The sequence below is a fragment of the Nycticebus coucang genome, chromosome 11 (assembly GCF_027406575.1).
Source record: "Nycticebus coucang isolate mNycCou1 chromosome 11, mNycCou1.pri, whole genome shotgun sequence".
Lineage (NCBI taxonomy): Eukaryota > Metazoa > Chordata > Mammalia > Primates > Lorisidae > Nycticebus > Nycticebus coucang.
Genome location: NC_069790.1, coordinates 74,015,814 through 74,032,521, shown reverse-complemented (window position 1 = coordinate 74,032,521; position 16,708 = coordinate 74,015,814). Strand labels below are relative to the sequence as shown.

At 37.0% G+C, this 16,708-nt stretch overlaps 1 protein-coding gene across 2 annotated transcripts in view; it reads left to right on the top strand.

The window, feature by feature from the left end:
• PTPN12 (protein tyrosine phosphatase non-receptor type 12) overlaps positions 1 to 11,338 on the top strand; it is a 110,807-nt gene extending 99,469 nt beyond the window's left edge. For both annotated transcript variants that reach the window (XM_053553893.1, XM_053553894.1), the window contains exons 13-18: positions 207 to 1,183; positions 5,147 to 5,224; positions 6,978 to 7,045; positions 7,921 to 7,951; positions 9,746 to 9,853; positions 10,484 to 11,338. In XM_053553893.1, coding sequence (XP_053409868.1) covers positions 207 to 1,183; positions 5,147 to 5,224; positions 6,978 to 7,045; positions 7,921 to 7,951; positions 9,746 to 9,853; positions 10,484 to 10,545 — 1,324 coding nt within the window. In that variant the 3' untranslated portion in view covers positions 10,546 to 11,338. The remainder of the gene's footprint in view (positions 1 to 206; positions 1,184 to 5,146; positions 5,225 to 6,977; positions 7,046 to 7,920; positions 7,952 to 9,745; positions 9,854 to 10,483) is intronic.
• The last annotated feature ends 5,370 nt before the right edge of the window (positions 11,339 to 16,708 follow it).

Below are 16,708 nucleotides of genomic sequence, written 5' to 3'. Positions count from 1 at the left end.
GTGTCAAACTGAGACTCTTTCCAAAAAAAAAAAAAAAAAATCTTGTATTTCACTTAATTTGAAAAAATCATAACTTTTATTCATAACCACAAATTGTAATGGCTTTTAATAACAGTAGATTTGGCTACATAATTGTCATCCAACAACTTATTTCCAAAAGGAGAGACATTCTTAAAATACCCTTTTTTAATGTCTTTTTTTTTCAGTTGCCTTGTAGAAGGGGATGCTAAAGAAGAAATTTTGCAGCCACCAGAACCTCACCCAGTGCCACCCATCTTAACACCTTCTCCCCCTTCAGCTTTTCCAACAGTCACTACTGTGTGGCAGGACAATGACAGATACCATCCAAAGCCAGTGTTGCACATGGTTTCATCAGAACAGCATTCAACAGACCTCAACAGAAACTATAATAAATCATCAGAACTTCCAGGGAAAAATGAATCAACTATTGAACAATTAGATAAAAAATTGGAGCGAAATTTAAGTTTTGAGATTAAGAAAGTCCCTCTCCAAGAGGGACCAAAAAGTTTTGATGGGAACACACTTTTGAATAGGGGACATGCAATTAAAATTAAATCATCTTCACCTTGCATAATTGATAAAATCTCTAAGACACAGGAATTAAGTTCAGGGGATCTAAAAGTTGGTGACAGTTCTCAGAATTCTTGTGTGGACTACAGTGCAACACAGTTAAACAGAGTTCCAGTTACTTCACCAGAAGAATCACAGAAGAATTCAGACACACTTCTGAGGCCAGACTGCTTGCCTCTTGATGAGAAAGGACATATAACATGGTCATTTCATGGACCTGAAAATGCCACCCCCATCCCTGATTCATCTGAAGGAACATCCTCAGATATCTACTATCCAACTATAAAAACTGTGGGTTTAACAACAAGCCCTACAACCCAAGTTGAAACCCTTGATCTTGTGGATCATCATAATAGTTCACCTCTATTTGGAGCACCCCTTAGTTTTACTAATCCTCTTCACTCTGATGACTCAGACTCAGATGAAAGAAACTTTGATGGTGCTGTGACCAAGAATAAAACTAGTATTTCAACAGCAAGTGCCACAGTTTCTGCTGCCACTAGTACTGAAAGCATTTCTACTAGGAAAGTGTTGCCAATGTCCATTGCTAGACATGATATAGCAGGAACCATACATTCAGGTGCTGAAAAAGGTAATAATATAATGTCTAACACTTAAATATCTTTATTACATGCAATCACAGTTTTAAGCACTTTAGCTATATTAATTCATTGTGTCTTACTCCATAGTACACTCTAGAACCTATAATAAATTTAGTTGTTTCAGATACTAATTTTTTAAAAGAAGCTTTATTTATTGTTCCCTTAATTTGGTCACATTATATCAATGGATTTTGTGTTTCCAAAGTATCATAATTGTTGTAACTGGAAAATTTCTTCTTGGTAGATGCCTATAGACCCTACTTGGGAGGCTGAGGCGAGAGGATCACTTGAGCTCAGGAATTTGAGACCAGATTGGCAGCAAATTGAGAGAGACTGTCTGTCTTTAAAAAAAAAAAAAAAAAATTATCTGACTGAATAATTGGAAATAATTTAGGGAAAATAGAATCACTCAAAGTAACAGTGGCAAAAATACTGTAAAATGTCTTAGTCATTTAATTTTACCCATTTTTTCTTATAAATAGCTATTTAATCCTCTTGTGTTCCTATAACTACAAAATAACCTTTTGTAAAACTCTTCATAAATGCTTGCAAATGAGACTGCTTACAATATTGCAAGCTTTTCAGCAGAATATGGGCAATTAATTCATTCAGTAGTGATATACATATTTAGTCATCAAAGCAACTATTTAATTAATGACTCTTGAAGCAGTTTTAGCATTTCAAGATAATGCATGTACTTACATCCCAAGATATATAATTGGTCCTTGAAACTCCTTTGATCTGCCAAAAAGAAACATGGTTGCTTTTTTAAACAGACCATAGAGTTGCCAGCAGATGTGTAAACATGAAAACTATTTAATGATATTTTGATAATCAGTGGTCATTTACTCATCAGTGAACTTTGGTAGTGATTCATACAGACTTTATATTATGCATATATATATGCATATATATAGTATTATAATATGCAAAGATAATACTGTGAACCTTAAAGATGATTTCTGATCCAATACATTGCCACCCTTACTTGGTGCTTTTATTTTCTCTAATTCAAAGATACTGTATTTTTTATCTTGAGAATGTATCTTAATAGAGAAGAAATGAGTAGATCTAAGTTAATTTCTTAAATTACACAGTTCTATTTTCTTGATATTTCTGTGTTTTATTTGAAAGATCTTTAGAAGATGATAAAATAATAAATATTCTTTTACCAGTTTGCCGTTCTTCCTCAACTTCAGAGTTTGAAATATCACTCTCCAACTGTAACTATATAAGGAAGTGTATAGACAGGAAATTTTCATTTTGGTCTTTTTAAATATATCAGAGATCTGTCTTATACCTAGAAAGCTGGGTTTCTTAAACCATTGCTAGAAGTAGAATTCAGCGAGGGCATAAAGTGGAATTTAAGACATGCTGTACAGGGTTAGTCAAAACCACTGCTATCTACCAGCTCATTTCTGTTCTTTCAGTTTTGTATTTCAGAGCAAAAATAGCTGTAAATGTTAACACCTGATGTTATTTCACCCTACTTAACTATACTATTGGTTTGATATTAACTGAAGATTTTCCTGTGTAAATGTTCTTTGCTGCAACATAACTATAAGGAGTCCTATTAATGTGTTGCTAAGTATATACCTTATAGATTATTTCCTGTATAAATTATCTTGGAGAACCACTGGCACCAGAATTAGGGGTTTTGTTTTAGAACTTGTTGGTGAATTACAGCTATGGATTGCTTAACTATAGAAACAAGTTCTGGGCAGCGCCTGTGGCTCAGTGGTAGGGCGCTGGCCCCATATGCCGAGGGTGGCGGGTTCAAACCCAGCCCCGGCCAAACTGCAACAAAAAATAGCCGGGCATTGTGGCGGGCGCCTGTAGTCCCAGCTGCTCGGGAGGCTGAGGCAAGAGAATCTCGTAAGCCCAAGAGTTAGAGGTTGCTGTGAGCCGTGTGATGCCACGGCACTCTACCCGAGGGCGGTACGGTGAGACTCTGTCTCTATAAAAAAAAAAAAAAAGAAAAAGAAAGAAACATGTTCTAAGAAATGCTTCATTAGACAATCATGACATTTTATGAACATCATAGAATATATTTATACAAAACTAGATGGTGTGAACTACTTTACTATTAAGGATAGCCTATTGCTTCAAGGCTGTACACCTTTGTGGCATTTTACTATACTGAATACTGTAGGCAATTATAACACAATGGTTAAGTATTTGTATACATAAACATAGAAATGGTATAGTAAAAATGCAGTTTCTCATGGGACTGTTATATTTGTTGTCCTTTTGTTAACTAAAACTTACAGTCATACAGTACATGATTATAACTGACTAACTTTGTATTGGTAACCTTAAGTAATCTTTTGCATAACTTCCTGACAGAAATTCCTGGCTATGAATTCTTTTTTTTTTTTTCTGGCTATGAATTCTGATTTCAATCTTGACTCAGGCCTCCTGAGATATTTCTCAAATTTAGCTACAGTATATGATTTGCAAAAGCCTATGAAAATGAAAAATGTGCAGTCATTGGTTGAATAATCTCAGAAACAAAAGTTTGTAACAAAGAAAATTCATTGATAGTATACTTCAATGGTCCAAAAATCCAGGGGGAAATATGCAGTTGAGAAGCAAGAGCCAGACTTTTATGCAAAATAAAAATCTTTGGAGGAAGCAGAATGGCCCTTCTTGCTTTTGTTCATTTAATTTATGAAATGGTACCACAATGCCAAGATTATTTGTCCCTTCCTTCCAGCAGCGATCTCTTCACTGTGAGCTGTTAGTAACAAGAGGGCAAGGAGAAATATGATGATGACTCAGACTGCCACTACTCAATAAGGTAGATAGTTATTTAGTGGCAAGAAAGAGTACTAGAACTCTTCTCTCTGGCAGGAACAGAGGCTGTATTTCCTTGTTTCCGGCTAAATAAATGTAAGAGGGGCAAAAGCAGTCATACCCACCTTATGTTTGTTAAAAATGGAAAGGCTTTACTTGATTTCCAATCTCTTTTTACTGTGTTCTCCGTCAGATGTGGTAAAACAGAGTATCATCACAATGTTGTTCATTTTTTAAGAACAGTGGGCAAGGCCAAGACAAAGTAATACAGTATCCTCACATTTCTTTTTCTTTATCCCATACTCTCTAACAGAGTTTTCCGACAGCATTACATCCTCCTATTTTCTTTCTGTACCTCCAGTGAAAATTCTCATATAATATACACATTTACCCTAAGCCATGATAAGACTAGCCAATAAGACTTTTAATATATTATCTTTTCCAATATTTAATTTTGTTTTTACTAGTGCAAAACTTGTATATGGCTTCATGAGTGATCAAAGTACAGTCATGTGCCAAAGTTTGCAAGATTTTCTACATTAAATAAGTGAATGTTTAAAGTTTTTAATAGCTATATTTTTATGTGTATTAGAAAAACAACTAAGACTTCAAAGCTGTTATTTCTGTTTAAAACGTGACTGAAATACATAGTTAAGTTTAAAATGTTTTTGTTTTTGTTTTTAGTGAGTAAGGTTTAAAAGTGAATAGGACAGATGGTACATAGTATGGCAGAAATCATAAAAGGAATTAAGCAATCGAATCCAGTTTAGGAAACACTGGCTTTAGTCAAATCATCAAAGCTTTCTTTTTTATACTCAAAGCATCATCAGTAATCCCAGTAGAGAAGTCATTTCCCTGTTGATTTCGCTACTGAAGGTTGCGTTCAGATTTAGAGGTTGGAGTAATGTCTGTGGCGTGTTGGGAGAGTCATTTTCTGTGTGTCATAGCGATAGAGTAAGTTATTCTTTGCTCAGTAAGCTTCATGACTCTTGATAATGAGTGGAAGAGGTTTCTTGTTTATTTTTTGCATTTTTACAAACCGATTCTCTTAGATATTTATGATAGGGAGTTCTAGAATGCCAAGAAAGGACTCTGATTTTGTTTAGATGACATGTTAATTTTTAATAATTTGTTTAAATTTTATGTATTTAATTTAGATGTTGATGGTAATGAAGATTCACCTCCTCCCCTACCTGAAAGAACTCCTGAATCCTTTGTATTAGCAAGTGAACATAGTGAGTGTCTCTTTTGCTTTTGCATTTACTTCATACTATAATAAAAAACAGTGAAAAACAAGATTTGTTTTAATGTAGTAGTTATTGAACTACACAAGGGAACTCAAAAACAAATTTGAATTGTTATTGATAAATGTTTTTGATTTCTTGTTTGAAAAATTCTTTTAAATGGTATTTTTTGTTTGCTAAGAATGCTAAAATAGCTGCATTTACATTAGATAGTAGAATCCAGTTAAATGCAATTGTAAATTTGCATTTACAAATTCCAGTATCTTTTCATTCATTAAAAGTAGCACTTATGAAGATGTGAATAGTTTTTACTTGATGTCAGGTTAGGTAAGTAAATATTTAAGCTGGGTTGTGGGTTGGCATGGCTGAATTAGTGTTAATTGAGTGACATTTAAAACCACTAGAGTGGGACAGAGTGGTCATATTTCAGAGCATTGATAGTATAATTCTCTTCATTATCCTTTAATAAGGAATGCAGAAACAGCTTGAATGTATTTATGGTGTCTCATGCTCTGTCAGGGTGCTCACTAGCACAATGAATTACACTTTACCAATATGTTATTAATTTTGACTGATTTTTAAAATCAGGCAAGGCACAGTGGCTCACACCCATAATCCCTGCTTTTTGGGAGGCTGAGGCAGGAGGATCACTTAAAACCAGGAGTTTGAGAACAGCCTGGGCAGCATAGCAAGATTCCATCTCTACAAAAAAGGTGATAAAAATCCAAAAAAAATTTTTAAAGAATCTTGAAAACAGTGAGGCAATATACTTCACTTATCTAAGTCTCTCAATTATCTGTAGATTATAGTAAGCTCTAATGACTGAATTCATTTAGTTACATTTTGAGAAATTTTTTGAATTAATAGAAACTATAAAAATTTTTATGGATGCAGCAAGCCAAGTGCATTCATTGGCTCACACTTGTTATCCCAGTCCTCTGGAGGCTGAGGCAAGAGGATTGGTTGAGACCAGCCTGGGCAACATAGCAAGACCCTATCTCTGCAAATAAATAAAAAAAAAAATTAGGTGCAGCGGTGCATGCCTGTGTTTTAGCTTCTTAGAAGGCTGAGGCGGGAAGATCTCTGGAGCCCAGAAGTTAAAGTTTCCAGTGAACTTATGATAATGCACTCCACTCCAGCCTGGCCAACAGAGTGAAATCATATGTCCAAAACAAATTATGGAAGTGATAGTTTCTAAAAATCTTTTTTTTTTTTTAGACAAGAGTCACAAGCTGTTGCCCTAGGTAGAGTGCTGTGGTGTCACAGCTCATAGCAACCTCAAACTCTTGGGCTTAAGCAATTCTCTTGCCTCAGCCTCCCAAGTAGCTGGGACCACAGGCACCCACCACAACGCCCAGCCATTTTTGTTGTTGTTGTTGTTGTTGTTGTTGTTGCTGCTGCTGCTGCTGTTGTTGTCGTCATTGTTGTCCTAGCTGGCCTGGGCCGGGTTCAAACCTGCCAGCCTCAGTGTATATGGCCTGTGCCCTACCCACAGATCTGTGGGCACCGCCAGTTTCTAAAAATGTTTAGAATCAGGCAGCGCCTGTGGCTCAAGGAGTAAGGTGCCAGCCCCATATACGGCAGGTGGGGGGGGGGGTGGCGGGTTTAAGCCCAGCCCCAGGCAAAACTTCAAAAAGAAAAAAGAAAAAAATCTTTAAAATCAATCTGTTTTTGTATGTTACTTTAATGTAAGAAAGCTCAATAATTAAAGATGTTAATTTTAATAAGATTTCATTTTCCTCAGATACACCTGTAAAATCTGAATGGAATGAACTTCAAAGTCAAGAACAGCCCAAACAAAAAAAGTCTGAAGTGAGTCTGGGTTTAGAACAGCTATAACTTAATTACTTTTACTCTCTTGTTAACTTTTCTACAGTTGTTTATTACAATAACTGTCATATTAAAGCCATTAGATATAGTTCATAATTTTTGATCAGCATTTCTTGTGCTAAGATTTCAGATGAAAAGCCAGTCTAAAATGTGAGTTCCGAAATTTTTAAAAGGGTAACTTGATCTACATATAACCAACACTTCAGAGTATTTTCTCAAGCTATTTTGAAAATGTACTTTCCTGGATCGCTCACAATATAACACTAGTCCTCCTATTGGTTTTTCTGGCCACGTGAGATTTCTTTGACATTCAGGAAATGTTTTGGTAGTTAAATATCTTGGCCATGGGAAATGCCATTTTTATTAACAGTATTTTTCAGATTTTCCCCCATATTTTAATAGCCTTGAAGTTGGGCTACATTTTATAATTGATTTTAAGACATTATGATGTAGTTTAATTGGCACATAAAATAATGATAGTCCATGATAATGATGTCTTATTATAATCAATGGTACCATTCTTTTAATTTTTTTCCCCATGAACTCAAAGCCATGATGGCAAATCAGTAATATCATAATTTGATGAAACATGATGGATGACTGACAAAATGCAGCTGTATGTTCCTGTGTAGGAAAAGTATTATCTCCTGCTTTTCCAGTTTTTATCCAGAAATACTTATTTCTAAAATAAAACATGATAACATTTAAAAATTTTACTTCTGATTGTTTTCTTACAATTCGGAAAATGTTGATCTGCCTTGATTTTTCAGGATATATATCCATAACAGACCTACTTTTCTATTAATTTGTACATAAAATGAACGTATTGTGATTACTATTAAATGTCTTTCTTATAGGGCTTGATAACCTCTGGAAATGAAAAATGCGGTAAGTTGTGACGATTTTTTTTTTCCTTTTTGCTATAGATTTTATAGATTAATTTCTATAAAATAATGATATGTCGTGGTGCATACTATTTATTTGGCTATTTTTGTAAGTGGAAATAGCTAGGACAACTCTTCTAGAAAGCTTAATATACATAGTATACTTGTATCAGTATCAGCATACATATTACTGATTTGGAAAATCTTGGAAGTTACAGGCTAATAGGGAAGAATTATTTTTTAGATATTTTCCTATATTTTATTTTCTATTGTTTATAAAAACTCCTAGAAGCTAGAGCCTGATGTAAATAAATGCCATAAGTTTACCGAGGTGATTTGGCTCATAAATTTGGCTCATAAAATTCCGTTGTTCTAGGACTTTTACATCTATTTGTAAAGACCAGTAAAGTTACGTAGTTCATACCAGTGTTTTAATTCCAAGTTTTCTACCATGTTGCTTTTACTATTATACTAAAATAGGTCATTCTATTAATTTTTATAAGTGAATGACCATGTAAGTAAATCCTCAAACATCCTAGCCCATATAATTCCTTTAATTCACCTGACATCTCTGCCCCTACCTCCATTCTGCTTCAGTTTGTCTTTTTTGGGATTGTACTCTGGATCTTGGCCTTATGGATCTATTCCATCTCATAAACGCTATTACTATCTGTTGCTTTATAATGAAAAGAGCAGAAGCTTTAGACCAATGGTTCTCAACCTTCCTAATGCCACGGCCCTTTAATACAGTTCGTGTGAGTCGCAATCTATAGGTTGAGAACTGCTGCTTTAGACTCTTTAGAGCCAAACCAGTCTACATTTGGTCTCACTTTTGCCATCACTTAATGAGGTGGCAAGTTACCTAATCTTGCTGAGCCTCCATTTTCTCAAATTTGTAAGCTCAAGCTATCCACCCACCTCACCCTCCCAGAGTGCTAGGAATATAGGCGTGAGCTACCTTGCCCGGCCTGAGCTTCCATTTTCTTAACCTGTAAAATAGAGATGTAGTTGTACCTGCCTAAATAGTACCTGCCTTTAGAACAGTGTTGTGAAGGTTTAATTAAATAAAGCACATATATAAAGTCCAAACACTGCACCTGGCACATGATAGACACTCAAATGTTAGCAAAGTCTCACAGGCAGCACCAGTGGCTCAGTGAATAGGGCACCGGCCCCGTATACCAAGGGTGGCGGGTTCGAACCCGGCCCCAGCCAACCTGCAACAAAAAATAGCCAGGCATTGTGGCAGGTGGCCTATAGTCCCAGCTACTTAGGAGGCTGAGGCAAGAGAATTGCCTAAGCCTAAGAGCTGGAAGTTGCTGTGAGTCCTGTGACATCATGGCACTCTTCCGAGGGTGGTAAAGTGAAACTCTGTCTCTACAAAAAAAAAAAAAAAGAAGAAGAAGAAGAATTATTGTTTGGGGGAGCAAATAGTTCATTCATTAACTAAGAACTTGTTTGCCATTGATTTCAGTTGCAATTGTTGCCTTAGAACATAAGCATTTAGTTTAACTACCTTAAGGAAACATAATATGCCAAGGTCTAGGTTTATGAAATAAAGTAAACATAACAAGAATCTTTATATTGTACTACAGGTTTCTAGGTGCCCACAAGAACACCTAATAAGATTTTCTGTGCTTACTACCTTTGTATTTATGTTTATCTGGGCCCCTGAAATTAAGATGCCCGAGTGAGAAATTTTGCTCTTTTAACTCATTGCCAACATTAAAAAGTTAGAGTGTTCAACCCATGATGCTACAAAGGGTGATGATTAACAAGGACTTTATTTTGATTTTAGATCATAAAGCAGGAGGTGTTCACATGGAGATTTGTACGGAATGTCCACCTACTTTCAGTGAGAAGAAAGAACAAACATCAGAAAGTCCAACAGAAGCCACAGACATTGGTAATTTGTTTAATAGATAATTTTTTTTTTTTTTTTAGAGCAGAGTCTCATTATGTTGCCCTCGGTAGAGTGCCGTGGCTTCATAGGTCACAGCAACCTCAAACTCTTGGGCTTAAGCAGTTCTCTCACCTCAGCTTCATAAGTAACTGGGACTACAGGTGCCTGCCACAACACCCGGCTATTTTTTTTGTTGTAGTTGTCATTGTTGTTTGGCAGGCCTAGGCTGGGTTTGAACCCACCAGCCTCGATGTATGTAGCTGGCACCCTACCCACTGAACTGCGGGCACTGCCTATTTAATAGATAATTTTGAAACTTTAAGTAGTTAACACTAGCATGAATGGTATATAAGCAAATCTTTCGTGTTGGAAACACTAAAATATCTTAGATATTTTTCTTACATTGTGATCAAATTTATTTTTAGTAGAAAGTTTTTTAAAAGCAGTTATTTTTAATTACCCAAAATACATGTACAGTTGTCTTGTATTTGCAAAGTCTGATTTGGCTTAAATTCTAAATTCCTTTGTAGAATTAATTTATTCCAAAAAATGAAAATGACTATCGACATAGTTTTAGCAGTATACAAGTTATTTCTGAGTACTGACTAGTTATTGTGGGTTTTTTAACTATAGGTTTTGGTAATCGCTGTGGAAAACCCAAAGGACCAAGAGATCCACCTTCAGAATGGACATGATTCAGGGAGCTAAAAGACATTTTAATTTATACTGGAAAATTCATGTGCCACTGAAAGCCAAGTTTATAGTATTTCATCTTTAAAATGTGGGATTAATAGCAGTGTAGATTGTTACCTTAATATTTCTTGCCAGGACCATCTACCTGCCTTATACTACACTTCTGAAAAAGTATTACCTATGGTTTATTTTGTAACTTAAAGTATTATTGCCTTAATGTCTCTTAACCCTGTTACACGCTGCTTGTAGACATGTTAATATAGTAATACTTTTATGATAAATGGAGTTTAAGGACTACTCTTCTGCTGTTTTATCATGTATGCATTATTTTGTATATGTACAGGGCAAGTAGGTATATAATTTGATAAAGTTGCAATCATATAAAATATTATTAACAGAAGATGTAAGAAATTTCTGCATGGTCTAAATTTGTGTGTATTTTATTTGTAAATTATTTGCCCTGAAATTTTAGAAAATAGTTTCTGAATTTTAAAATTGCTGGATTCATGCAGCCAGCATTGCAGGTTATCCAAGATCAAAGATTGTAATAATAATACATTTTGTAAATTGTAAGCAAAAAGTTATTTTTATATTATATGCTGTCTAATTGTTTATCCCAATTCTTGTTTTCATCTGGTCATGGAGATTCAGTAAGTGCCTTGGAACAATATTGAATTCTCTTAGCTTGTGTGTATTACTTTAATATTTGAACTCAACTGGGATTAGAAGACTATCAGAATATATGTATGTTTCAGAGTATTTGACCTGTCATTAAAAAAAGGCAATTTTATAGTGTCTACTTGTTGCCTTGGTTTTTCATTCCTAATTCCTAGACTCAGTCTTTTTTAATTTTTGTCACACTGGGTAGAGTGCCATGATGTCATAGCTCATGGCAACCTCAAACTCTTGGACTTAAGCTATCTTCCTGACTCAGCCTCCCTACCAGCTGGGACTACAGGCGACCACCCCAATACCAGGCTAGCTTTTTTTCCTATTTTTAGTAGAGACAGTGGGTCTTGTTCTTGCTCAGGCTGATTTCAAACTCCTGAGTTCAAGGGACTTTGTCTTTAAGATCTTCAAGTCATGACTGTGAAAGGAGTTTAATCTCTTAAAGCACCTTCTTAAAAAACAAAAACAAAAAACGCTTCTATTGGGTGGCACCTGTGGCTCAAAGGAGTAGGGCGCCAGCCCCATATGCCAGACATGGCAGGTTCAAACCCAGCCCCTGCCAAAAACTGCAAAAAAAAAATAATAATAATAATAAAAATGCTTCTATCAAGTCTAAATACTTATTCCTGAGGCAGCCCTAGGCATGCTTCTCATCCTTATCATTGTTAGCCTGCCAAAGTCCTAGTAGAACACAAACAGAGGTGAGGCTGGCAAAGAGGAGAGAGAACTGGTTCCTTCCCATCCTGTGACTGGAGCACAGGTTCTATCCATAAATACTAAGCGTTGACACCATGCATTGGAATTGATAGATATCTATATATATATGTTCCCTCTGCATACAAAATACTGAAGAAATTAGGTAACTAAAGTAACATGGAATAACCTTATTTACATAGAAGGGGGATTGGTATGGAGGAGAAAATAATACTATAACTTCATGTTAAAATTTATTTAAGTCTGAGGCCTGCCTGAACTAGAGCGAGACCCCAGTCTCTAAAAATAGCCAGATTTTGTGGTGGGCACCTTTAGTCCCAGCTACTCGGGAGGATAGGGCAAGAGAATTTCTTGAACCCAAGAGTTTGAGGTTGCTGTGAGCTATAACACCACAGCACTCTATCAAGGACAAAAAAAGTGAGACTGCCTAAAGGAGGGAAAAAAAAATTTTTTTTTTTTTTTTTTAAGCTAAATGGTCTTCATGTTCTTTCCTTAGAATTTGGAAATTTTCATTTATGTTTTGGTCATAAGAAAATGGTAATACAGTGGACACTTGACATTTATAAGACACAGAACTCCTATAATGTATCTTAATAAAACTTAAAAACTCAACTGGGTATGGTAACTCACACCTGTAATCCTAGCATTCTTGAGAGGCCGAGGCAGGTGGATTCCTCAAGCTGAGCAGTTCAAGACCAGCCTGAGCAATAGCGAAACCTCATTACTACTAAAAATAGAAAAACTTGGCCAGATGAGGTGGCTCACACCTGTAATCCCAGCTCTTTGGGAGGCTGAGGTGGGCAGATCACCTGAGCTCAACAAGTTCAAGACCAGCCTGAGCTAGAGCAAGACCCCAGTCTCCAAAAATAGCCTTTCCGGAGGCTGAGGCAAGAGAATCGCTTGAGCCCAAGAGTTAAGAGGTTGCTGTCAGCTATGACATCAGAGCACTATACCAGGGGCAACAAAGTAAGACTGTCTCAAAAAATAAAATAAATAAAATAAAATAGAAAAATTAGCTAAGCGTTGTGGTGGGCGCCTGTAATTCCAGCTACTTGGGAGATTGAGGCAAGAAGATCGCTTGAGCTCAAGAGTTCTAGGTTGCTGTGAGCTATGATGCTAAGGCACTTTAGTCTGGGCAACAGTAAGACTGGCTCAAAAAAAGAAAAAAAAAAAAGGCCTGGCACCTGTAGCTCAGTAGCTAGGGTGCCATCCATATACACTGAAGCTGGTGGGTTTGAATCCAGCCTGGGCCTGCCAAACAACGACAGCTACAACAAAAAATAGCTGGGCGTTGTGGTGGGCACCTATACTCCCAGCTACTTGTGAGGCAAGAGAATCACTTAAGCCCAAAGAGTTTAAGGTTGCTGGGAGGTGTGACGTAGCAGCCCTCTACCCAGGGTAACATAGACTATCTTCAAAAAAAAAAAAAGAATCTTTAGGCTCGGCGCCTATTGCTCAGCAGCTAGGGTGCCAGCCACATATACCAGGGCTCCAAACAACAATGGCAACTATAATAAAAAAAATAGCCAGGTGTTGTGGTGGGCGCCTGTAGTCCCAGCTATTTGGGAGGCAGAGGCAAGAGAATTGCTTAACCCAAGAGTTTGAGGTTGCTATGAGCTGTGATGCTACGGTACTCTACCAAGGGTGATACAGTGAGACTCTCTCAACCAAAAAAAAAAGAATCTTTAATGTTTGTTTTTAGACTGTGGTTAATGTTTCACCAAAATACTCAAAACCTGGCCCAGAGTTCCCTGCCCCAGAATTTAGGAATTGACCTTAAAATTCAGCTTCCAAGGCCCTACTCTGGGTCTGAATTAGAAGGGGGTCAAAGAATGTGGAGTTTAGACAATACCATAGGTGGATTCTATGGATTAATGAAATTGGAGGAGGCCTGTGGGATCAAGTCTAAACTTTCTTAGCAAATCATGCAAGATCCTTAGTCAAGATCTGTCTGCTGCTGACCTCTGGACTTTTCTCCAGTTGTTCCTGTGCTCCAGCCACAATATACTATTTCCCATTTCCTGAGCCCTCCACATCTTAGTCATCCTATACTTTACATTTTGAACATCTTTCTCTGTCCTTGTTCTAGGGAGCCCTATTCATCTATCAAGACTTAGTTCAAGTGTCATTTCCTCTACTAAACTTCTCCTCTTGTCCTATTTCCCATCAACTCAACCAACCATTCCCTCCTTGTATTTATACTGTAACCCTATTCATTCATTAATGTACTTAACACTTTCTACTCAGCTAGGCTAGCCCCTTTGAGAGAAAATGACCATGAAATTTAGGGGAAAAGTTAGCATACATATATACTCAACAGGTATGCAAAGTGGAGCTAATTTTAAAGGTAAGTATTTTCTTAAGTATTGTCCTAACAGAATAGAAAGTAAATGTCTCTTGAATGGATGTGTTGAATAAAAGACATAGCACGTGTTAAGTTTCATGCCTGGTTTTGATTTATATTCCCAGTAGAAGTCTACAAGTAGACATCTTTTAATAGGCTTTTGTATTTTAAATCTCCGTACTTTTTGGCATATAATGTAAGACATCTAAATAAATACAGTGAATTTTACACAGGTTGTCCTTCCGCTCGGAACCAGCACATAAGCTGAATGGTCAAAGCCAGGGGTGGGGAAACTTTTCATGTTGGAAGGCCAAATTATTTTGGCTGTAATCAAGTGAGGCCACATTCTAGAAATTTCTATAGATATACTTACAAATGGACATTATTTGTAAATAATAGTCGTTAGCTACTATGTACTTAGTAATTGTTAATTTTAAAGTTAACTTTTCTTTTTCTTGGCTTTTTTCTTTTTTTTTTGAGACAGCCTCAAGCTGTCGCCCTGGGTAGAGTGCTATGGCATCACAGCTCACAGCAACCTCCACTCCTGGACTCAAGCGATTCTCCTTCCTCTGCCTCCCAAGTAGCTGAGACTACAGGTTCCCGCCACAATGCCCAGCTATTTTTTTTTGGTTGCAGCCATTGTTGTTTGGTCAGCCCTAGCTGGATTCGAACCCACCAGCTCAGGTGTATGTGGCTGGTGCCTTAGCTGCTTAAGCCACGGGCGCCAAGCCATTTTTCTTATTTTTTGAGACAGAGACTCACTGTGACACCCTGGGTAGAGTGCCCTGGCATCATACTAGCTTACAGAATCTCAATCTGTTGGGTTCACGTGATCTTCTTGCCTCAGCCTCCTGAGTAGCTGGGACTACAGGTGCCCACTTACAAGACCCAGCTAATTTTTCCTATTTTTGGTAGAGACAGGGTCTCACTCTTGCTCAGGCTGGTCTCAAACTCATGAGTTTAAGTAAAGTAATCCACCTGCCTCGTCTTCCCAGAGTGCTGGGATTATAGGCATGAGCCACCAGGCCCACCCTAAAATTGACTTTTTTTTTTTTTTTTTTTTTTTGGAGACAGTCTCACTATGTTGCCCTCAGTAGAGGGCCATGGCGTCACAGCTCACAGCAAGCAACCTCCAACTCAGGCTTAAGCAATTCTCTTGCCTCAGCCTCACAAGTAGTTGGACTACAGGCGCCTGCCACAACGCCCAGCTATTTTTTTGTTGTAGTTGTTGTTTGGCAGGCCCAGGCCAGGTTTGAACCCACCAGCCCCAGTGTAACTTGGCCAGCGCCCTAACCGCTGAGCCTAAAGTTAACTTTTTAATGACTTTCTTGTCACTGCTTTTTGTTGGGAAGCTTTTTAATCAGTTTCTATTCCTCCTCTAGATCAGTGATTTTCAAACAGTATGCCACAAAATTTTTTTTAAATTATTAATTAGGCTTGGCCACATCTAAGGACCTATAAGGCCACACGTGTTCTTCAGTCCCACCCCTGGTCAAAACCATTATCTATCAATTGTTAAGTACTTGGCCAAGAATATTCCCATAGTCTCCAAACCTCATATTTGGCTCTATTCTGAAAACATCTGTCTCTCTCCACATATATGTGTGTGTGTGTGTGTGTGTGTGTGTGTGTGTGTGTGTGTGTGTGTAAAGAACATTTTTCCTAGTTATAAACTAAAAATTTTATGCTTAAGGTGAAGGGGAACAACAAAAGAAATACAGTTTGCGATGCAAAGTTTTTGACAGAAAATCAGTGAAGAATGATGTCTTAATTATGTTTAGCCTGAAAATCTTTACTGATTGTACTATTTTTGTTGAGATATATATTTGATACTCTTATTGCAATCTATGAGATCATTCTATTTTAATTTTAAATACAAGATTAAGGCCAGGCATGGTGCCTAATGCCTATAATCCTAGCACTTTGGAAGGCTGAAGCAGGAGGACCACTTTACCTCAGGAGTTCAAGACCAACCTGAACAACATAGTGAAACTCTGCCTCTACAAAAAATAGAAGAATTAGCCAGATGCAGTTCTGGGTGCCTGTAGTCCCAGCTACTCGAGAGGCTGAGGCAGGAGGATTCCGTGAGCCCAGGAGTTTGAGGTTGCTGTGAGTTATAATCAGGCTACTGCACTCCAACCCAGACAATAGAATTAGACCCTATCTCAAAAAAAAAAAAAAAAGACAAAATTCAATGAGGTCATTGTGCTCATTCTAAGAAAATTCTTGCTGCTTTTGTTTTCTTTACACAGATAAAAATTGCCTAATCCTAATTGTGTGCTTTGAGTGGCTATTTTAGATATCAAAAATTCAGGTTCTATTAGTAGCTTTCTAAATAATGAGATCTGTGCTAATTTTAATTTTTAAATATTTTATTTTCCAATTTTGGGTCTTTGTTACAAAGCTTTAAAGGCCAGCACCTCATTCTTTCATTGTGG